Source organism: Peromyscus maniculatus, chromosome 19, assembly GCF_049852395.1.
Source record: "Peromyscus maniculatus bairdii isolate BWxNUB_F1_BW_parent chromosome 19, HU_Pman_BW_mat_3.1, whole genome shotgun sequence".
NCBI classification, from domain to species: domain Eukaryota; kingdom Metazoa; phylum Chordata; class Mammalia; order Rodentia; family Cricetidae; genus Peromyscus; species Peromyscus maniculatus.
This window is the reverse complement of record NC_134870.1, coordinates 72,465,459-72,488,560: the sequence shown is the minus strand read 5'-3', so window position 1 is coordinate 72,488,560 and position 23,102 is coordinate 72,465,459. Positions and strand designations below refer to the sequence as shown.

Here is a 23,102-nt window from a genome sequence, read left to right as displayed (position 1 = left end):
TAATTTTATATTTCTGATATCCTGACTAGTATGTCGTGGAGAGATTCTTTACTGGTTGTGTCTGTTTGGTGTTCTATTACCTCCTGTGTCTGGAAGCCTAGTTTCTGTAAATTTGGTAATTCTATTCCATTCAATTTTTCTTCAGCTCCATGAATTCTCAGGTTTGGCTTCTTGAATGCATCACGCACTTTGGAAACAGCATTCTTGATCCTTGTTCCCTTACATATGTCTCGTTATTATTTTGTCCTCCCTTCCTGAAATTTGTTGTTCTTCATGGTCTTGTCTGTTAATGATAATGTCTGTTGTGGTTTTTTATTTGATTGACATCTCCTTTATTTCAGTTATTTCTGTTTGTTTTTCAATGTTTCAATCTTCTTGTTATTTTTCCTCCATATTTTGAACTTCAGTTTCAATTTATTGTTATGTTCACTTGGGAGATTGTCTTGTTAAGGTCTTGGACAGATTTTCTTAATTCCTGCATCTGTTTGTTTGATAATTATTTCTTTGAACAATAAAACTTAAATTCTTTCTCAGATATTTCAGCTCTCTGATTTTGGATTCCCTTCTAGAGGAGATTCAGTTGGTGATGAGTCTGGGTGGTGGTTGTGTTATATTTTTTGTGTTGACTTTGTCATGTTTTATGAATTCGTTGGAGTGGGTTTGTTTTGACTGTTTTCAAACCTTTTAAGATATCCTCTTTCCTTTGTCTCTTCCTAGAGGAATGTCTGCATGAAGTTAATCTAGGGGGACTGATAAAACTTGGTGTTGATTGTGGTATAGATTGCTGAAGTGGTCCTCTCTTGGCTGTGTGCCAACAGGACCAAGGCTGGGACTGGATACTTAACACCAAGGTAATCAGATAGAATGAAAGTCTGGGTCATCCTTTGGAGTCTATGCATGTGCTGGAGACAGGGTACAAAACTTCATGCCCAGTGAAGTCTGTCTACTTTCTGGGGATGATGGTTAGAGCCGCAGGCCCAAAGTGACCTCTGGGGCCACAGCAGTACAGGTTCTGGTTCCTGCTAGAACCTCAGAAATGAGAACCTCATAACGATAGTGAGATCAGAGACCACTGGAACCAATGTTCCAGACTCCCAGGGGACCCTGGGCACACTGGAAGTGAGCCCCAGGCCCTGCACTGACCTGTGAGAACCACTGGACTGAAGTCCTGGCTGCAGTTTGGTTCCACAGAAACTGGAGGCACTGGTTCTCTCCAGTTCTGCAGAAGCCAGGCCTGAACACTCTGTCTTGACATAGTGGTAAATACACTAGTAAATACATTTTTCAATTTTTCTTCTCCTTTACAGCTTTTTTTTTAAAAAAATAGAATATATAGCTGTGTTTAGATTTCATTTGTAATATGGTGCTTTCTTCATGGAAAATATTAAGAATATATTTGAAAATGTATATGTCATCAGAAAAAGGGCCCAGGCTTAAGGATATTGAAATAGCTCAATAAAATCTAAAGATGTGCTTATAAAGTCCTTTATATAAATAAACTGTGACCCCATGGGAAAAGCTAATAGCTTGATAGTCAGTGGATATGGCATTAGTGCATGTCCCATTGCCTTGTGGGATGTGTAAACTGAGATCCTTACCATCTTGTTGTTTGATTAGGATCTCCTCCAGAATTAACACTGTCCTTAGGAGTCAAGTTACGTATTTAGCAATCAGCATGGACCTAATTCTTTATTGCTTATATATTTTCAGTTTTGAATGTTTGTATTTGTTTTCTGAATGCCAAGCGTTCTTATATTCAGAATTATTGTAGCTACTTATAGTGGTTCTCACAGCAGATGTATAAAATTAATTGCAGAAAGAAAATTTTAGGGAATATTTCAATACAATTAGATTAGAACTAAGATTAGTGAGTTCTAAGTGTTTTGATACGTTGTTGCTTGTTCATCCTGTGAGTAGTTAAGGCTCATTTTAAGATTACTTTCAGTATAAGGGGCTGAGAAGGTAGGTACTTCATGGCTCAAAACCGGTTTCTTCAAATTTCTTATTTGACAAAATTTCTAACCTGAAGACTCGCTGAAAGTCTTGCTGAAATGATTATTATTATGGTTATTTTTTCCAATTTTTAATTTCTTTCATGTGAGTGAATAAAGCTTCCTGTAGACTGCTGTGAGGGGCATTGATCTATCTATTTCTCTGATCTGGGCTGATGATCTTTCTCACGAGATTTACATTTCACTTGTTATCAACAATCACTTTGTCTCTAGAAAACTGGAGCCAGGAATGGCATTTCCATATGAAGGGAGGAGAAGGGGGATATCAGATGCTGGGATTATTCCTGGTTCTAAATGGCTCCTGCAGTTTGAGTTAATCTGTAAAACATTTGGGGTGTAGAAGCATGGGAAACTGCTCATCTTGTAAGATGACGTGAATACTATGTTGTTTTGGTCATAGTAACCAAAGATACTTACAATAAGTATAATAGTCTAACTTGTGGGAAATAATGGGAAAGAAGTGGTCTGTATTTTGACAATTATTTAATTATGAATAAATTTAAAAGATAGATTCTTGATATATAAATATATTTTATTTAATGCTAGAACACTGCTTTGATTGTAGAGGCATTTATGAAAAGCTGATTCCAAAACATTTTAAGGAAAAGTTTAATTTGTTCATCGCTGGATTTACTTACTAGATTTTATAGCATAAGGCATTGTATGAGTCTGAAAGTGTTCTCTATATAGTCAATAATTTAGGGTACATAGAAATGTTATTAAGGAAGTACCCAGTTACTTCTTCTGGAGACCCCTTCCCTCCATCCCTCTCTTTCTCTTAGGTTTTTGGAGGCAGGTTTCACTGTATAGCTCTGGCTGTCTTGGAACTTTGTAGACCAAACTGGCCTTGAACTCACAGATCTGCCTGCCTCTGCCACCTGAGTGCTAGGATTAAAGGCATGTGTCACCACCACCCTTGAGACTTCTCTTTGGTTATCCCTCTTATTTTTCAGTGTTTTCTGATGTTTTGCTTACATTACTTTGCCCTAAAAAATTCTCCATAATTTAATTTTTTCCCCTTAGTTCTATAAGTCAGTAAGGTTCACATATACTTTTTGGTGGGAGTTAAGGTTTCATATTGTAACACAAACTGGTCCAGAACTCACTGTGTTCCACAGTCTGGCTTGTACTTTGGTATCAGTCGTCCTTTCTCAATCTCCAAAGTGCTGAGATTACAAGTATGACTCACCGTACCCAGCTATTTTAGATACTTTCTAAAAAATATTTTTGAGGCTTATGCCCTTTCCTCTGAGCACTGAAGTCATGTGTGATTCAGTGGGATTTGTCAGGAAGCTTCAGTCTTTGCACACCTCCAGCCCATCATGAGTACATTTGTTCAGTTCTGTGTAGTAGTGGGACTTGATAGTTGCTCTCTAAAAACTAGATAATTCTGTCTGTGCACAATGACATGATCAGCAATGACACATTTCCTAAATTTTTAATGTATTTTTCAAATGCTTAGCTTTGTGTATGTACTGTTTTAACTTAGATCTGTCTCTGTATATTTATATATCAGATTAATTATTTGTTGCACAACAAAACTTTGTAACAATGCATTTCTGAGGAATTACTGCTGAATTTTGAATGCTGAAAAGAAGTGTGTTCATAAGTAGCTGTATTCACTTGAGGTATCTGACCCCATAGTTGGTGTTCTCTAGGACTCATTATAGTAATGGAACTTCTTATCTCTGATGTAACCAAGGTGGCTGTTGAACTCTTGAAGCATAGCTGAAGATCTGAGTTGTCAGTTTCAATTAATTAAAATGTTCATCTGTGGCTACTGGATTTTGTATTGGATTGTCAGTGGGAGGTCTTCTTGTACCAGAGTCAATGTTCAAGAATCGTGACTTTATAATAGAATGTTAAAAAGCACAGGGTAATGACAGGCTAGCATTAGATAATGGCCAAGGAATACAAACAATCAATATTGATTTTAAATATGTCGAATTAATTTAGACCTTTTAAAAAAGGCATATACCATGTATGTATATCTTTTGTTTCATGCAGTTGCTGTGATTGGCTGATAAATGTTTGTCAAAGAAAGAAAGAACTAAAAGCTCGAACAGTATGGCTTGGATGTCCAGAGAAGTGTGAAGAAAAACATCCTAGGAATTCTATAAAAAATCAGAAATACAATGTATTTACCTTTATACCTGGGGTAAGACCATCATCTTCAGTATCATTTGCATGTCTGAGATTGCTCCTTCCTTTGCCTCCTGAAGAAGCATGTGGAGACTGGTTGTTGATGGCACTGTTTGTTCATACTGGGACCTTCCTGGTTCACACCTTCCCATTTCAAGTGGTTACTCAAGACTTCCTTTGCATTTTCCTGGCTCTATCTACTTAAGAAAATATACAGTTTGATTATTACTTTCAGTTTTTTATAAACATTTATGTTATGGGAATATAAACGTATAGAAATACTAAAGAAAAGATAAATGACCAGGAAAAACATTGTAATTTTTAGTGACACTTGAAATTTGTTTGGAAGTAAAAGTAGAATGTAATATTGAACTCTGCCAAGGAATTTATAAAGGAAGTACATAATTTGTTCACATTAACAATATTTCTATGTATTTATTTATAGATGCCCTTTTCTATATCAAGCTGTTAATCTCAGGCCTTGTTACATTAACTCATTAGTTATCTTTAATTGAATATATTATTAAATTTAAATACTGAAGCTTAAATATCTTAATTTTTTGGTACTGATTATTTTGATTAAATTATAGAACTGGATTTATTATGAATTTGTAATAATGGGTTAAATTTTGCTTTCTATATATCATTTCCTATTTTAATAGATTCTTGTTTCTTTATGAATGTAAAGGCAGCTGATATTGATTATATGTCTTTTTTATTTTACAGGAATTTGTTTTCTTTCTAATCATTGATTCTTAGCTGATAAATCAACGTGATTGATCTGTAGAAAAAAATTCAATCATATAGCTTACATTTCTGAAACAAAATGTTGGCAAAGTTTAGCTGTTGGTTTTTTATTTTCTAAGTAAGCTCTTGATTATGTGAAATAAAAGTTGCTTTACCTTATATGTTTATTTAAGTAACTATGCTGAGTTTCTTTTGAACCATAATGGTCCTCTCCATCCCTGGTCCACAACCATTCATTAATAGGCTTAATATATACTGTGCTTCTTAATTAAAATGTGGGATTAATGACTCCATAATCAAAAGACTGATCTCTTATCAGGACAGTAAAACATAAACCATTTTTCAGTCAGATAAATATTTTCCAGTTATTGAGCAAAGTCACCGTTTTCTCCTTCAGTATAAAGTATTAAATACAAAGTGTCTAAGGATGGCGCATTGTCCTAAAGGTCACCAGAGTCACTGAGTATATTGTAAAGGATTTGGTCATAGTTAAAGCCAGTAGTGTAGCTCAACTTTGATGAGTATAAATTCCCGCAGCCATTGGCTGCATGCTGAGAATACCTGTTGATGATGGCTCTGCACAATGCTTGGTTACTGTGTGCATGATTTTCTTCTTTATCAAGTCTCTGAAATTAGTCTTTTCATCTAAAACGTAGTATTTCAGAAACATTTAGTAATTACACAGTAGGAATTCTATGCCATTTTTAGCACAAATGGCAATTTCTGAATTGCTAATAGATATAATTTGTGCTGAGATTTTACAGAAATTGCTGAAGAAAAAAAGCTTTCTTTCCTGCTGAGATTAATTTATGAAATAATTCAAAACATTTTTAGACAGCAATTGAGCATGATTATGGATATAAACATATTTCGAGTATAGCTGTTTTTGTTACACGCAGAATTGTGTGATGATGCAGGTAACTTCAATATGCGCAAACTGGCTCTAGCTCTTTAAGCCAACATTCACCATTTAACCCATTGTTCTCTTGTTGAAATTGTTGTGTCTTCCACCTCGCACAAGGAATGGCATCCAAGAAGATTTTTGATTTACACGTTACAACTTTGCAGGCTTCCCTGAAAATACTCTTATTTGTATTATTTCTTCCTTTCTTTTCTTTCTTTTTTCTTTTTGTTTTTTTGATATAGAGTCTCCTGATGTAGCCAGGAGTTTCTTAGAACTTACTATGTAGACCAGGCTGGTCCCTAACTTACAGAGATCTGCCTGCCTCTGTCTCCTGAGTGCTGGGATTAAAGGCGTGCACAATTGTACATGGCTAAAATTATTTTTTGTTAACTATAACTCCAATTGCTTCTTTTTAAAATTATTTTTTAGTTTTGTTTTTTGCAATATTGTGATTAAACCTAGGGCCTCATGTATTCTGGCCTACTACTATTTTCAGCTCCAGAAGACTTGATCTGAATTAAAAAGAGGGAGAAAAAAAGCAAAACCTTTCAATTTTAGCAATCTGAAAATGTATTAAATGATGAAATTTATTTGAATATAATGTCAAAAACCAAGTACTAAAAGATACTAAAGAGTATGGAGGCTGCTGTCTTCCTGACACTGGTCTGTTATGTACATGTTTTCAAGTGCGTGGTTTTTCTACTCTGAGAGCTAGTAAGTCAAGTATTCTGTAGTCATGCTTGGATCCGTTGGCTTGTTCACCTCATGTTTGTAAAGCTCAGTATCTGTGCTAAAAAAGCACATTGTTACTATATTTTACATATATATTTATTTTTTCCTGTTTCATAAATCCTAGACTTTAGGTTTTTCCTTTGTACGAGCTGCCTCTTGCTTAAAGCAGAAGGGTGTTACCTTCTGTGATGTGCGTGTGAATGTTTTACATTTCATTCAAAAAGAAGTAAAACTGTTAGGGAAGTGTGCTTTTCATATAGTTGAAAGTCCTGATTATCTTTAACATTGTATCTTACAGTTGGGTTAATCTTAGCATACCTTTGGAAAGCCAATGTCAGAAGTAATTAATTTGTTCTGAATCAGCATATTTTCACTGATGGAAATATGTTTGCGTGCGTTGCTGAATTTAATTGATTGAAGTGTTAATACATTTTTCTTGAAGAGATTGTGCTAATTTCTGTATTTCTTTTTAGGTTTTGTATGAACAGTTCAAGTTTTTCTTGAATCTCTATTTTCTGGTAGTGTCCTGCTCACAGTTTGTACCAGCATTGAAAATTGGCTACCTCTACACCTACTGGGCTCCTCTGGTAAAACGCTTCTGTAGTTATGCCATATTGTTTAGTACTTAGCATCTAGTTTCCATAGTAGAATGAGTGGGATCAATCGACCATATTTTATATATGGTGTTGCTGTGCACCAGTGAACTTTCGGGAAAAGACCATGCTGAGTTTTGTGACCTAACTCCCGTGAGTCCTGCGAGTAAGTGTGCTGCCAGCACATGCCTGCAGAGCTGCAGCTGTGTGCACCCTCCTTCTGGAGGGTCACAGAGTCCTCTGCCTGGGGCCCTCTGTACCTGTCCTCGGGGTAGCAGTAGCCTGCCTGCCCCTGCTGCTCCTTCCTGTGCCAGTTAGGTGTTGGGAATGCTTCTGGTTGGCTCTGTTGATTATTCTCCTGACACTCGGTTGATGGTGAAAGTTCTGAGGTGTTTGGTTGCAGGGTAGTTTCTGGTTGCTCACCAGTGTTTTTTCTATGGCTGATAATGGTGTACCTCTTTCAGATATATTCTCTCTTTATAGTTTTATATGATTTGTTGGTTGTTGTGGTTGCTATTTTTTGGTAAGATGATCAGAGGCAATACAACAGATAAAATTATCCCCTCTATGCAAGAGGGTGAAGCGCTCAGGTGTCTTCAGCATGTGACTTCAGGGTTGAGCTGATCCATGATGACTCATGTAGGCCCTTTAACCACCTAGAGACTTCCTAGTGAGTCTGTAGAGCCGAAGGGAGAGGAGGACCCTTGTTGTAGGTCAGGTCCAGTGAAGTTATGCTGAGGTGTTGACAATGACTCCAGTCCACAAGCCATCACAGTAGGGTAGATTTGAGCAATGACAGTAGCATCCATAATTGTACGGAATATAAATACAAAATGAATAAATGAATGCTTATTTCACTTGCTAAATCAGTGTTTTTATTGTTGTGAAGAGACACCATGACCGTGGCAACTCTTACAAAGGAAAACATTAAATTGGGCCTGGCTCACAGTACAGAGGTTTAGCTCATGTTTGTCATGGCAGGAAGCATGAAGGCATGGAGGCAGACATGGTGCTGGAGAGGTAGTTGAGAGTTCTGGATCGGCAGGCTTGTCATCAGTATATATTGAAGACCTTTCAAATGAGCTTACTACTTTGAAGGGATTTATTTTATAAAAATGTGGTGATTGGTAAGACAAAAAAATGCTTAATACTGTTTTTTTTTAGTACATTTTAGAATAAAACTGCACAGGCTTTGAAACTAGAAAGAAGTCTCCAAGAGGGGACAGAGAGGTGCTGAGGAATGTGGGGAGACCAGTAGGACACGTGAGACAAGAAAGCAGAAAGGAAGCTATAGGGAGTGGGTAGAGGAGTACAGGGTGGGGTTGGGGTAGAGGATAAGTGCCCAGGAGGACAAAAAAAGAAACATTTTGTTTGAAACTGAGCACTATGCTCATGAAAAGTTTTAAAGTGCATGTAGGGTGAACACACAATTCTTTTGATCAGCTCCTTTGTATCCAGCACTACAGCAGGCAGTGTTGATATTGTGAACAAAGCTGTACAAGATCCTACCCTAATAGAACTTGAATTGTCAGGGAGAAGATAGTCTATAACAGATACTGGTCTAGGTCAGTGAAGAAGTGCATAAAATTGTAATTCATAGTGAAAATGCAAAACCCTAAGCAAAACTCCATAGTTTTAGAATGGCCATCCTAATTCTATTTCACTGAGAGGTAGTGTTTGGGACTGAACAAATGTTTGAGTGAAACCCTTAATCTAGTTTGTGTGATGTTTTTATTTGTGAGTTCATTATAATAAAGTGATTTCTAATAATAAAAATATGGAAACTATCTTATAATTCCGAAATAAATTCCATATGGTTAAATTTTTTAAAAATTTTCTTTAGTGAGTTTATAATTAAAGAGCCAACAGCATTCTAGAAGCTTGTTTCTTAGATTTGAAGATGATCCAATGTGCTCACTAACTCCTTTAGATTTCTGCTAAATCAAATATTAAGAGACATGTACACAGCATAAGCATTCATCCTTCTTTTCTCTCAGATGCAAACAAGTTTTGCTATTGCAAAATCAAGAAACAAAAAAAATTCATAAAAATAGCTCAATTCTCAGATCTAAATATGGCAACCAAATTCAGGACTGAAAGAAGTGAAGCAAAAAGGGCCTTTCCTTCCCACTCCTCACAGCATAATGAACGAGTTTCAGGCTGAAATATCGAAATACAGTTAAGTCTTATATGCCAAAAACCTAGAAAGCACTTTCAGAACAAACCTATACCTGAAATCAAGCTAACAACCTTAAAATGAAACCGGAACTGGAAATGAGTGCAGGCATGAAAACAAGGAAGTTGCCTTGGTGTACACTATGTTTTATGCATGTATAAGCACATGTATAACACGTAGGTTATAACATACACACACACACACACACACACACACACACACACACACACACACACACGCGCACAAACAAATACACACAAATTCATTCCAACTCTGGGTAAAATAACTTTGTGAAAATATGAAATAAAATCCTTCATAAAGTATCCAACTCCCTCCCTCCCTCCCTCCCTCCCTCCCTCCCTTCCTCCCTTCCTTTCTTTTTTTTCCCTAGAGAACCCATTGGGAGACAGAAGCAGGCAGATCTTTATGAGTTGAGGCCAGCCTGATCTATGTAGGCTGTTTCAGGCCAGCCTGATCTATGTAGGCCGTTTCAGACCAGGCAATAATATATAGAGAAACCTTATCAACAAAAAAAAATTAATAAAAATAAAACTAATGAAACCAGAGTTAATAATAAAGGCAAAGTGCAAAAGCAAAATATGACTAAATATACTTTGCTTCAGATTTTTAAAAATTTGTATTCTCAAATATCATTAACTTAAAATAAATTTTATTCTAAATGGCAAATAATATTTAAACGATGTGTAAAACTATAGAAAAAGAGGGAAGAAATAAACCTACTAAAGTTATAAATATGGTTATATTTAGTATTAGCAAATAGTCTGTTTTAAAATTTTCTTTAATGCTATATTGCCTTCATCAAAAAAATAAATAAAAAATATGCCAGACATGGTGACCTGTACCTTTAATCCTAGCACTGGGAGATAGAGGCAGGCAGATCACTGTGAGATTGAGGCTAGCACAGTCTACATAGTGAGTTATAGGCTGCCCAGGGTTACATAGTGAGGCTGTCTCAAAAATAAATAAATAAATTTTTAAAGTAAACTCCTAGAAAGTATGTAGCATACATAATATTTTCTAAATGTATGTAAGGAGTTATGAAGAAACAAAATTATTTATCACAGCAATATCTAATAACAAAAATTTAGAAACAACCTATCAAGAGAATGGACATATAAGTTACAATGTAATCTTATTAAATATAGAGAAATAAAGATGAAATGGATATACATGTACAAAAATGGACCAGTTTCATAAACCTATGTTAAGCCTGAAAAACATGTTGCAATAGGATACAAAGTAAGGTCACTTTCATAAAATATTTTTAAAGGATGCAAGACAATAGTGCATACTATTTTAATGATATATTCCTGAGTCCTAAAAGTTACTAAGAAGTGCAGAATATTACAATCTTACATTCAATTCAAAGGCTGCCTCTAGTGGTCTACAGAGCAAGTTCCAGGACAGCCAGGGCTATACAGAGAAACCCTGTCTCAAAAAAAAAAAAAAAAAAAGAGCAAAAGAAAAGAGAAGAACAGAAAACAGTCTTCTATGGGATGATAATAAATTAGTAAGATAAAACAAAAACGAACATGCTGGTTTGGACAGAACAAACAGAAGGAAAAGAGCCCAGGAGAAGGCCCAAGAAACCGAGACCCACTCCTTCAAACACTCAGGAATCATATGAAAACACTAAAGTGGAGGCCGTTATATATACTATATTGTATATATATAATATGTATATGATCTATAAGGTAAAAAGAGAGAAGAAAAATATAAATACAATAAAATGAAAATAAACAATAATTGGTAAAATATAAAGAAGATCCCTGATAGCATTATGAGACAAGGAACTTCCAAAGATGACCTTGAGTTCATTTTCTGTTGGGTGTCTACTGCTGGGCATGCTGCCTACCTGTAAGAGTAGTTCGTTTCCCCAGTGTAACTCACTTGAAGGAAGCTAAATTTTCATTTGCAAGTGGTTCTCAATTGGAGATGCCTTCTGGGTTAGGGTTGGGGGCGTGTATCCACGTCTTTGAGCTGTGGACCCCATCTGGTGCAGGCCTGTGCAGGCCTGTGCATGCTGCCTCAGTCTGTGAATTCACATGTGCATCAATCCGTTGACTTAGAGGGCCTTGTTTCCCTGCTGTCATCTGGCTCTTACTCCATTTCTGCCTCTTCTTCCTTGGGGTTCCCTGAACCCGAGGGGAAGGATTTGGTGGAGACATCCTGTTTAGGGCTGAGTGTTTCAAGGTCTCTTACTTCATAATGTCTGGCTGTGAGTCTCTGTATTTGTTCCCATCTCTCCTGCATAAGGACATTTCTCTGATGATGGCTGAGGAAGGCACTGATTTATGAGTATAGCAGAATGTCATTAGGAGTCATTTTATTGCTAGTTTTTCTTTCTTTCTCTTTCTTCTTCCTCCCTCCCCCCCTCCCTCTTCCCTCCCTTCTTTTCTTTTCTTTTTATTTTCAGAACCGTGTTATTTGGTTTTACCCTAGGTTTCTGGGCTATCTAGTTTTAGGTTGGTCACCCAAGGAGTGTTGTTATATGGGTTCCATCTCATGGAGTGTGCCTTAAGTCAAATGAGAAATTGGTTGGTTACTCTCACAAATTTTCTGGCACCATTGCAGTATCATCATATCTTGCAGGCAGGACGCCATTGTCCATCCCAGGGTTTGTAGCTGGGTTAGCGTTCATATTCCTCTTTTGGTAACTTTTGTACCAAAATCACTAGCACACGGAGGTGAAGGCTCTGTGTAGTACCAGCTCAACCTCTCTATGGTCAATGAGTTGCATAGATGTTTACTTCAGCAATGGGACTTGCTATCAGTTTGTGTAGAGCAACCTATAGTTTTGGCAACAGCCTGGATTGTTTGGGGGTTAGAGTTATACCAAGATATTTTATATTACTTGAGGCTATTGTGAAAGGTATTGTTTCTCTGATTTCTTTTGCTGTCCATTTGTCTATCGTATGTAGGAAGGCTACTGATTTTTGTGAATTAATTTTGTATCCTGCTAAGTTTGCTGGAAGTGTTTATCTGCTGTAGGATTCCGAGTAGAATTTTTTCAATCAATTTTGTATCCTATCCTATCATCTGCAAATACAGAATCTTTGGCTTCTTCATTTCTAATTTGTATGCCTTTGGTCTCCATCAGTTGTCTTATTGCTCTAGCTAAGACTTCAAGTACTCTATTGAATAGATGTTGGGAGAGTGGACAGTCATGTCTTGTTCCTGATTTTAGTAGAGCTGCTTTGTGTTTCTCTCCATTTAACTTGATGTTGGTTATGCACTTGCTATAAACTGCCTTTATTATGTTTAGGTATGCCCCTTGTATCCCTAATCTCTGCAGGACTTTTATCGTGAAGGGATGTTGGACTTTGTCAAAGGTCTTTTCTACATTTAATGAGATGACCATGTAGTTTTTGTTTTCAGTTTGTGTATATGGTGGGATATATTTATCGATTTACATGTGTTGAACCATTCCTGCATCTCTGGGATGAAGCCTACTTGATCATAATGGATGGTCTTTTTTGATGTGTTCTTGGATTTGGTTTGTAAGTAATTTATTGAGAATTTTATATCCATGTTCATTTAGGGAAGTCGGTCTGCAATTATCTTTCTTTGTTTAGTTTTTATATGGTTTGGTTATTGAGGGTAACTATGGCCCCACAAAACAAACTGGGCAATGTTCCTTCCGTTTTATTTTGTGGAATAATTTGAGGAGTATTGGCATTAACTCTTCTTTGAAAGTCTGGTAGAATTCTGTTAAAACTATCTGCCCTGGGCTTTTTTTTTTTTTTTTTTTTTACTTTTAATGACTGCTTCTATTTTCTTAGGGGTTAGAGATCTATTTAATTTGTTTATCTGATCTTGATTTAACTTTGGCAAGTGGAATGTATCAAGAAAATTATCCACTTGTTTAGTTTTTCCAATTTGGTGGAGTACAGGTTTTTAAAGTATGCCCTCATGATTCTCTGGATTTCCTTGGTGTCTGTTGTTATGTCCCCTTTTCATTTCTTATTTTATGAATTTGAATATTTTTTCTGCATTTTAATTAATTTGGATAAGGATTTACCAATCTTACAAGTTTTCTCAAAGAACCAACTCTTTGTTTCATTGATTCTTTGTATTTTTTATTTGATTTTTTTTTTGTTTCTATTTTATGGATGTCATTCCTAAATTAGATTATTCTTGCTGTCTTCTCTTTTTGGGTGTGATTTTTTTTTTTCTTTTGTTCTAGAGCTTCCAGGTGTGCCGTTAAGTTACTAGTATGAGGTCACTCTAATATTTTATTTAGTCATTAAGTGCTGTGAATTAGCATGTTAGAACCACCTTCATTGTGTCCCATAAGTTTGAATATGTTGTATATTCATTTTCATTCAATTCCAGAAAGTCTTTAATTCTTTACCCATTTTTCTTCTTTCAGTAGTTAGTTGTTCAGTGTCCCTGAATTTATAACCTTTTTGTTTTCTTTTTTTGTTGATACCCAATTTTAATCCATGGTGGTCAGATAGGATGCATGGCATTATTTCAGTTATCTTTTATCTGTTGAGAATTGCTTTGTGTCTGAGTATGTGGTCAGTTTTGGGAAAGTCCCATGAGATGTTGAGGAGAAGGTACATTTTTTTGTGTTTGGGTAAAATGTTCTGTGAACATTTGTTAGGGCCATTTGGTTTATAACATCTGTTAGTTCCAGGATTTCTCTGTTTAGGTTTTGTCTGGATGATCTGTCTATTGGTGAGAGCTAGGTATTGATGTCTCTCATTATCAGTGTGTGAAGATCAGTGTGATTTATGCTGTAGTAATGGTTCTTTTAGCAACTTTGGTACATACATTTCTAGAATTACAATGTCCTTTTAGATTTTTCCTTTGATGAGTATGTAGCTTCCTTCCCTATCTCTTCTGATTAGTTTTGGTTTGAAGTATATTTTTGTCAGATAGTAAAATGGCTATACCGACTTGCTTCGTAGGTCTGTTGGCTTGGAATATCTTTTTTCACCCCTTTGCTCTGAGGTGATGTCTGCCTTTGATGTTAAGTTGTATTTCTTGGATGCAGCAGAAATAGGTCTTGTTTTTATATCCATTCTGTTAGTCTGTGTCTGTTTATTGAGGAATTGAGAGCACTGATGTTGATGTTATTTTGTGGTGGCAATGATATTGGTGTGTGTGTGTGTGTGTGTGTGTGGTGTGTGTGTGTGTGTGGTGTGTGTGTGTGTGTGTGTGGTGTGTGTGTGTGTGTGTGTGTTTCTCACTTTTGATTTGCTTCTCTGGGATTATTTGTTGTGTTTTGTTGAGTGAGATTATCCTCTTTAGGTTTGAGTTTTTCCTCTAGCTCCTTTTGTAGGGCTGGGTTTATAGACAAGTACTGCCTAGATTTGGTTTTGCCATTTGTCTTATTTTCTCCATCTATTGTGATTGAACATTTTGCTGGATTTAGTGGTTAGGGTAGGCATCTGTGGTCTCTTAGAGTCTATAGAACATTTCTAGGCCTCCTGGCTTTTAGAGTCCTCCATTGAGAAGTCAGTTGTTCTAACTTGTCTGCCTTTATATGTTACTTGGTTTTTCCTCTTTCATTTTTTAATATTCTTTCTTTGTTCTGTACATTAATTGTACAATTGTTCTGTTAAATAATTGTTCTGTGTTCAATTATTATATGCTGAGGGGAATTTCTTTTCTGATACAGTCTATTTGTTGTTCTGTTTTCTTTTTGTATTTTCATAGGCATCTCTTTTAGGTTAGGGAAATTTTCTTCTATGATTTTCTTTAAAATACTATCTATGCTTTTGACCTGGGTTTCTTCCTACACCTATTATTCTTAGATTTGGTTCTTTTCAGAGTGTCCCAGATTTCCTGGATGATTTGTGCCAGGATTTTTTTTTAAATGTTGTCTTTGACTGAGATACCTATTTCTTCTTCTGTGTTTTCAGTGCCTGAGATTCTCTCTTCCATCTCTTGCATTCTGTTTGTGAGGCTTGCCTTTGAGGTTCCTATTAGAGTTCCTAAATTTTTCATTTCCAGATTTTCCCCAGTTTGGATTTTGTTTATTCCATTTCCAATTTCAGGTCTTGAACTGTTTCATTAATTTTCTACCACTGTCTGTTTACGTTTTCTTCAAGATTTATTCATGTTGTCTTTAAGGAGTTCTATCGCATGTATAAATGCTACTTTAAGGTCATTGTCTTGTCCTTTAGCAACATGGCAATACCCAGTACACAGGGCCTATTGTGCTCGGCTTGCTGGCATCTAGTAGAGACATACTGTCCTGGCTGTTGGCGATTGTGTTTTCACACTGGCATTTAATCATCTGGGTTTGGGAAAGATTATAAATCTAGGTGCTGATAACTGGTCTAGTCTTTGGCGGGTGTTTTGTTCTTTGGGTTTTGTTTCCCTCTCTGTTTTTTCGGAGAGTATGGTGGCTGTGTGTTGTCTAGTAGGTAATTCTTCTGGGATCCTGAGAGGTGTGGCCACTGGGGGTTTCAGGTCAAATGTGTTCCTAAGTATTGGGACCTGATGACTAGGAATGGGGATGAGCTTTTTGCGGAGGTTGGGGTGGGAGGGTGGGGCTCAAGGGATACACAGGAGAGAGAAAAGCAGGGTGTTCCACCAGAATCTGCTAAGGCCTGGGGAATGGGGGCAGAAAGTAAAGAGATGCTACAGCATGTATGTAGTCTGCTAGGGACCTGGGATGAGACCTGGGGACTGGGTGTGGAGGAGAGGAGGGAGAGTGGAGACCTGAAGCTTGCCCACCTCCTTTGCTTCCCTACTTGGCTTTTCTGTCAGGGTTGGCTGGAGAGTTCCCAAAGAAAGCCTGCTGGAATTGGGGCCTGCTAGCAGGATGAGTGAGGAGGAAGGTTGGAGAAGACCTGTGTGCTCTGCTGGAGATGGAGGCAGAGAGGAGGGGACACTGCAGCAGCCGGTCTGCTGCAGAGCTGGGGTGAGACTGGGGTGAATTCAGGAGGGAAGGAGGAGAGGTGAGGATCTGCAGTCAGCCTGCCTGCTTCTCTCACGGGAATCTGGTTTTCTTAATGACGTCTGTTCTGACTGGGATGAGACAGGACTTCAGTTTTCATTTGCATTTCTCTGATGGCTGGTGAAGCTAAACATTTCTTTTTCATATGTTCTTTCTTGGCCATTTGTGTTTCATCTTTTGAGAATTGTTTTCATTTTACTAGCCCATTTATCATTTGAGTCATTTGACTTCTTTGTGGGTTTGTTTTGTTTTGTTTTGTTTATTTTTTTTTTATATTTTGAAGCTACTGCACTGTTTATTTCATCCAGAATAGTTTTGTTTTCCCAAGCAGGTGGTCAGTGTGGATGAGAAATCAGCGTAAGAAGTGTCATTTTTCTTTCTAGTCTCATTTTTTTTTATTTGTATTCAATGTGTGGGTGTTTAGAACTGGAGTTGCAGGGTGCTGTAAGCCACCAGCTGCTGGGATTGAACCCTGTTCCTGGAAGGTCAGTCAGTGCTCTGACTGTTGAGTCTCCTCTTCAGCCTCTAATTTTTGTGTAGTTTATATTTTTTTTTTTATGAAATTGAATTCATTCAGCCTTCCATTCATTTGGACCTTTTCCAACTTTCTTTTATTAGAAAGTTTAAATTTATACAATGAGAGCTAACAAAAGATGAAAGGTATCAAGATCAAAATAAAACCGAAACTCACAGGAAATTGTTAAATATGTAGAAACTTGCAAAAACAATATCACAACATTTTCAGTGGAATTACTAATCAAGTTGAAATATATCTGGAAGTGAATTTGAGTAATTCCTCAGAGAACTTAATCGAGAGTTTAAAATTTTTCTTAAATGATTAGATGCTAATAGAATCAATCATGACTTCTTAGGTTTTAAATATAGCATAGATAACATTTGCTGTGATTTAATTATGGGGTAATTTTCTGTTGAAAGTAATTTTTCCTCTGTCACAGGCCCCTTTTCTATTTCCTGGCATTTACCCTCCCTCACTCCCACATAGATACACTTAGATAAAAACTAAAAAGCTCAGCTACACACATGAGAGAGAACACGTGTCTTTCTGAGTCTTCATTACCTCATTTTATGTAATATTTTCCAATTCTATGAGTTTTCCTGTAAGCTGAATAATTTTATTTTTCTCTGTGGCTTTATAAAAGCCATTGTGCATATTGTGCATATGTGTACTATATTATCATTGTTCATAAGTCCGTTGATGGTCATCTAGGCCGAATCATTTTCCTTGCCATTTTGAATAGAAATGTTGGAAAGCATGGGTATGAGGTGTTCCTATTGTAAGATATGGAGCCTTTGGAAGACGTCTGGGAGTTATGTAGCTGGACTCTATGGAAGTTCTGTTTCTAGCTTATGAGAAACCTCCAGGCTGATTTCCACAGTGGCTTTACAGTTTACATCCTACCAGCAGTGAGTAAGTGTTCTCTCCTCTCCGTCTCCAGCGTTTGTTATTCGTGAGATAGCCACTCTGACTGGGATGAGCTAGGGTCTCAGAGTAGTTTTAATGTGTATTTTTCTGATGTGTAAGGATGTTTTAAATTTTAAAAACATTTATTGGTTATTTTAATTACTTCTTTTGAGAACTCTCTGTTCAGCTCTTGAACCTATTTTTTTTTATTGTTTTTTGTTTAGTTTTTGAGTTCTTCGTGTGTTGTCGATACCTCCCCCCCCCCCCCATTCCATAGGCTGCCTCTACTTGATTAGCTTGATTTTGCTGTGCAGAAACATTACAGGGTCTCATTTGTTGATATGTGGCTTTATTTCCTGCTTGTTCGAGTCCTATGAAGTCCTTCCTGTGCCCAGACCCTACTTTTTCCTCTAGCATATTCAGAGTTTCAGGTTGAATGTTAAGTTTTTTTTTGTTTTTATCTATCTGAAGTTGATTTTTGACTGAATGAGAGATGCAGGTCTAGTTTCGTTCTATATGTAGGTATCTAGTTTTCCTAGCACCGGTTGTTAAAGAGGCTGGTTTTTTCCAATGAATATTACATGTGTTTTTATTTTCATTCATTTTGTGTTTTAAGGAGTGATATAAATTGAAGGGGAAAAGTAAAACTAAATAATAAAGAAATTTCCTCTGCATTTTTTGTTCTGCTTTCTAAAATACTTTTTGTTTTATAGGGATTTGTCTTGGCTGTTACTATTGCACGTGAAGCGATTGATGAATTTCGACGTTTTCAGCGAGACAAGGAAATGAATTCACAATTATATAGCAAGCTTACAGTAAGAGGTTAGCAAGAGACCTTTAATCCTCCTAGCATTTGCTTAGTGTAAGCGTGTTAGAGTTAACATAGAAAGGGAAGCATGCTCATTCTGTTTTTGAAAGCTCACGTGATTGCATATGGGCTCCAATTTTCTTACAGTATTTAATGCTAGAATTTCAGGTAAAATTTTATTCATTTTCTTGATGCTTACATGTGCACACATGCGTGCATGCGTGTGTGTGTGTGTGTGTGTGTGTGTGTGTGGTGCATGTGTGCATATGTATATTTTCATTTTTACACACAAACACACATGTATGTATACACTTGCACAAACCTATGTGGTGTGTTCTGTTAGAATGCTGTAACAGATTTGAAAGAAACCCAGCTGCTCTGTGCACATGTTCTGTGATGCATAGCAGCTCTTTAATGTGCGTCTTATTTTAAACACACCCATAGAGGTCAGTGTTCGTGGTATGGCAGTAAGCATCGGAAATAAATGTCATTATCCCGTGTGGCTCAGTGCATACACATAGTGCTCCTTACCCCACATTCGGGCCTTTACAAATACTTAAAGAGCTCATTTTCCTCATTTTCAGTCTGTAGTTAAAGGAGCAGTTTATTGGGAAGATAATGGGGCACACTGTTACACACAGGCTTTGTGACAGCAGAAAAGAGACGTGATGAGTAAATAGTGTGGGCCACACTGAGACTCTAGGTGAGATTAAACCCTGGGCTTTTGTTGAAAAGGAAAGTCAGAGTGGATAGTGTATGTTCTGTCTGTATGTGGCATATATAATGAGTAACCTACCTTAAATAATACCTTATTGAGTATGTGTGACTAAAGGTTCATTTATTTAAGACTTACTGGTCAGTGTTTTTGCTCTATTCATCAAGTTAATGTGGTCATCACCATCATCTAAATTTAGAACATTTTTAGCATTCCCCAAAGAAACCCAAAATTTACTGGATCACCTCTTCATGTTTTCCTCCTTTTCTTCCACTGAAGTCCTAGGTGACCTCTGCTCTACTTTTCCGTCTCTGGTTTTACCTACTCTGGACATTAATATGTGTGCAGTCATGTACTGTGAGGTCTTCTGTCATTGACTTTTTTACTTTGGCATGCTTTTCAGGGCTTATACGTGTTATAGCATGAAGTAGTATATTCCTTTTGTTGACAAGTAACATCCCACTGCATGACATAACACATTTTGTTTATCTAGTCAACACTGACTAGATAAACACTGGCATTTGAGTTGTTTGTATTCTGTGATGGTTATGAATAACCAACACTCCTGTGAACACTGTATAGCTTTTCATAAACATCATTTTTATTTCTCTTGGATATATTCCAGCAGGGAGATTGCTTAGACTAGGTGGTAACTCTGTTTAGCATTTCAAAAGAACCACCATGACCCTATTTTTTAATTGGTGCATCATTGGCGTTCTTGCCAACAGTGTACATAGGTTCCAATTTTGCTGTGCCTTCACCAGTACTCGTTACCGTCTGCCATGTTTATTGTAGCTGTATGGGTTTTATTTGCATTTGCTAATGTGTATTGAGATTGAGTGTTTTTGTATGTTTATTGGCCATTTTCATATCTTCTTTGAATAATTGTATATTTATTTTCTTCAACCGCTTTTTACCTGAGCTGTTGGTCTTTCTGTTGCTGAATTGTAAGTGTTCCTTAGCTATCTTGGGTAAGCCTTTGCCAGATTTATGATTGCAGATAGTCTCTCCCATTTTGGGGGCCTATAACTTCACAAACCTTTTGTTTGGTCTACTTCATCCACTTTCCCTCTTGTCTGTGCTTTTGGTGTTGTAGCAAAGAAAGAGATGGCTGACACTCTAATTTCCCTTTTCTTCTAGAGACTAAGCTCTACAGTTAAGTCTGATCCATTTTCATGTACAGTCTGTTATATGGGTCCACAATGCTTTGCATAAATATCAAGTTGTCTGGTACCATATGCTGAAGACTACTCTCTCTACAGTGTTTTTATTATTAAAGAGATGAATGGGGTGGGAGAGGCTCAGCCACTCAAGTGCTCGCTGCACAGACATGAGGACCTGAGTCACAAGCTGAGTCCTGGGTGAACATCTGTAAGGCCGTACTTGAGGAGGATGTATGTGTGGGGAATGGAGACAAGCAGATTACTGGAGCTCACTAGCTGCAGTCTAGCCATGTCAGTGAGCTCCAAGTTTAGTGAGAAACTCTGCCCCCAAATTAATATGGAGAACAACTGAGGAAGACATCCAACATTGACTTCTGACCTTCACCTAGGTGTGCATACATACGTGAACACATGTAAGTACTAGAAAAGAAAGATTTAGGAAAAAGAACCCTCAAATGACCAGGTAAATTAGGTTTGACTTTATATTATTTTGAGAACAGATATAGATTCCAGCTTATTGTAAAATTAGTTTTACTCTGGTGTTTGCAGTTAAGCGCAGTGTGTTGATGGAATGGTTATGTCTGAAAATTAATAGTTGTACTCATGATGTCAGTGCAGCATGCAGAGCAAGCAGCTCCATGTGCCTGCCCTTAGGCTGAAATGCTGAAAAGCCAAGCAGAAACCTCCTGAACTGACTTTGTGAGAACTTTGGAAAGCATTAAAAGTTTTTTAGCACCCATAAGATTGCTAACTCCAGAGAAAGGCAACTGAAAAAATGTTAGAAAACTTTCGGTTCTGTTTCTGATTCCTCTGGCTCCAGATTCTCTCCAAGTCTTGAAGATGCATTCGACAGCCTTTTGGAAGAACAGAAATGATTTAAGAGGTCTGCTGTTGGTCTTTCTCTGCAGACTGTGGATGATGGTGGGAAGTGACCCAAGGCAAAGGTTTTTGGCTCACTCTGCTTGGAACACAGGACAGAAGACCAGAAAATCAGCAAGAATTTCTCACCTATATGTCAGAATAAAGAATAGTCAAAGTAACCTGGGGCAAAGAATTACAGTTAAGGTCTAAACACTAGTGTAGTGTAATCAAGTGACAGGCAGCAGAGTAAAGGAGGGAAAATATCTATGCTATTTGAATGTCCAGAATATCTCTATATACTGGAGAGTTTTGAGTCCTGTGTCCAGGCTGAGAAATAGGGAAATGCTCAGAAAAGGCCCAAGAAGTTCTTTGTCCGTTGGTTAACTGTGTATGCTCAGTGCAGGTAGGAAGTGGTGGCCAAGGCAGAGTTGTAAACTGCCTCATTTCTTGGCTAGAGCCTGAAAGAGGACTGGAGCACAGAGTCAGTCTGCAAAGAATGGGACAGTTTTTGTTTCCGTCCTCTCTCCTCTTCATATGCCAAGGAATTTCCAAACATTGGCTGATGAGTATAAGCTGATGGAAGAGAAACTTGAGAGAGCACATTTGACAAAGAATCCACGAGTTACAAGTCACTCAAGAGACGCTTCTGCAGTACAGATAAAACAACACAACCAACCTAGACTAGGAAGACTAGCGGAAACATTGTGGTTCCAGATTTACTTCACAGTCCACTTTCCCACAAAGATTAAGAAGCTGGCCAAGAATCATTCTCAAGAGAACTTTACAGACCTTTCTGATGAAGGTCAGATGTTGCACTACAAGACATGAAGTTTAAACCAACTGTCTTACCCCTGGTCAAGAAGGCAAGGAAGCCATGGGAGAAATTGCAGAAAGATATCAAGAGAACGATGTATGAGTACGTAGAGAATAACTGTAAAGATACAGAGATTATGTGAATATGTAGAAGAATTCTGGAGCTGGTCAATAGGCTAGCTGATGAAAGAAACCTAGCAGAAGGTTGTAGTCGAAGATTTGAGTGGACTGGAGTGTCAGTGACCTTGACTCTGGCAGTTGAAATGATCCAGTCTGAGGGGCATAAAACAAGCACAAGTGAGCAGTTCCTGAGAGGTGTTGGAACTACAGGAAGTGCACTGACATAGACATCTAGGACAGGAGGGAGGGGAAGAATAGAGCAGGGAAGGAGTAACAGCAAGAGGCTTGTTCTGTTTGATCAAGGACAGGAACCTGGGCCTTCAAGTTCCCGCTACCCCTAGAGGATCAAGAAGAAGAGGTCTGCACCGAGGCACAGACTGTTAAACCTGATGCCCCAGAGGAAAGCCTAAAAGCAAAGGAAATGGTTCAGATACAATGTGCTCAGATCACAGAAGTCATGGAGATAGATGATAGGACATGTTTTTAAAGCAATGAGAACATAAACTATCAGCCAGGAATTCTGTCTGGTAAAACCATGAGTTAAAAATGGAAGAAGAAATTAAAGCATTCTTAGATAAAATTCCCTGATAATATTTAAATTTTTTTTACTTATGTATGTATATGTGTGTATGTGTCTGTGTGTGTATGTATGTATATATGTATGTGTGTGTATATTGTCTGTGCATGGCATACATGTAGATGTTAGAGGACAACTTATATGAGTCAGTTCTCTCCTTCTACCATATGTGTCACAGGGACCCAACTCAGATAATCAGGCTTAGTAACAAGTGACTTTACCCACTGAACCTTCTTTTTGGTCTACTGATTAGCTTTTATGCACTGAAGGAAACTGTCAAAAAGTGAAAAGAAGGGCCAGAGAGATGGCTCAGCAATTAAGAACACTCGATCTTCTTGCATAGGACACAGGTTCAGTGTCCAGCACTTGCCTCAGATGA

General features: G+C 37.4%; 1 protein-coding gene across 50 annotated transcripts in view; it reads left to right on the top strand.

Moving 5' to 3' along the window:
• Atp9b (ATPase phospholipid transporting 9B (putative)) overlaps positions 1–23,102 on the top strand; it is a 241,402-nt gene that overhangs the window by 24,739 nt on the left and 193,561 nt on the right. For 36 of the 50 annotated variants that reach the window (XM_076555619.1, XM_076555613.1, XM_076555598.1 and 33 more), the window contains exons 3-5: positions 4,020–4,170; positions 7,011–7,124; positions 18,380–18,488. In XM_076555619.1, the coding sequence (XP_076411734.1) occupies positions 4,020–4,170; positions 7,011–7,124; positions 18,380–18,488 (374 nt within the window). The remainder of the gene's footprint in view (positions 1–4,019; positions 4,171–7,010; positions 7,125–18,379; positions 18,489–23,102) is intronic. The other 14 variants (XM_076555621.1, XM_076555609.1, XM_076555606.1 and 11 more) reach the window with 2 other exon arrangements.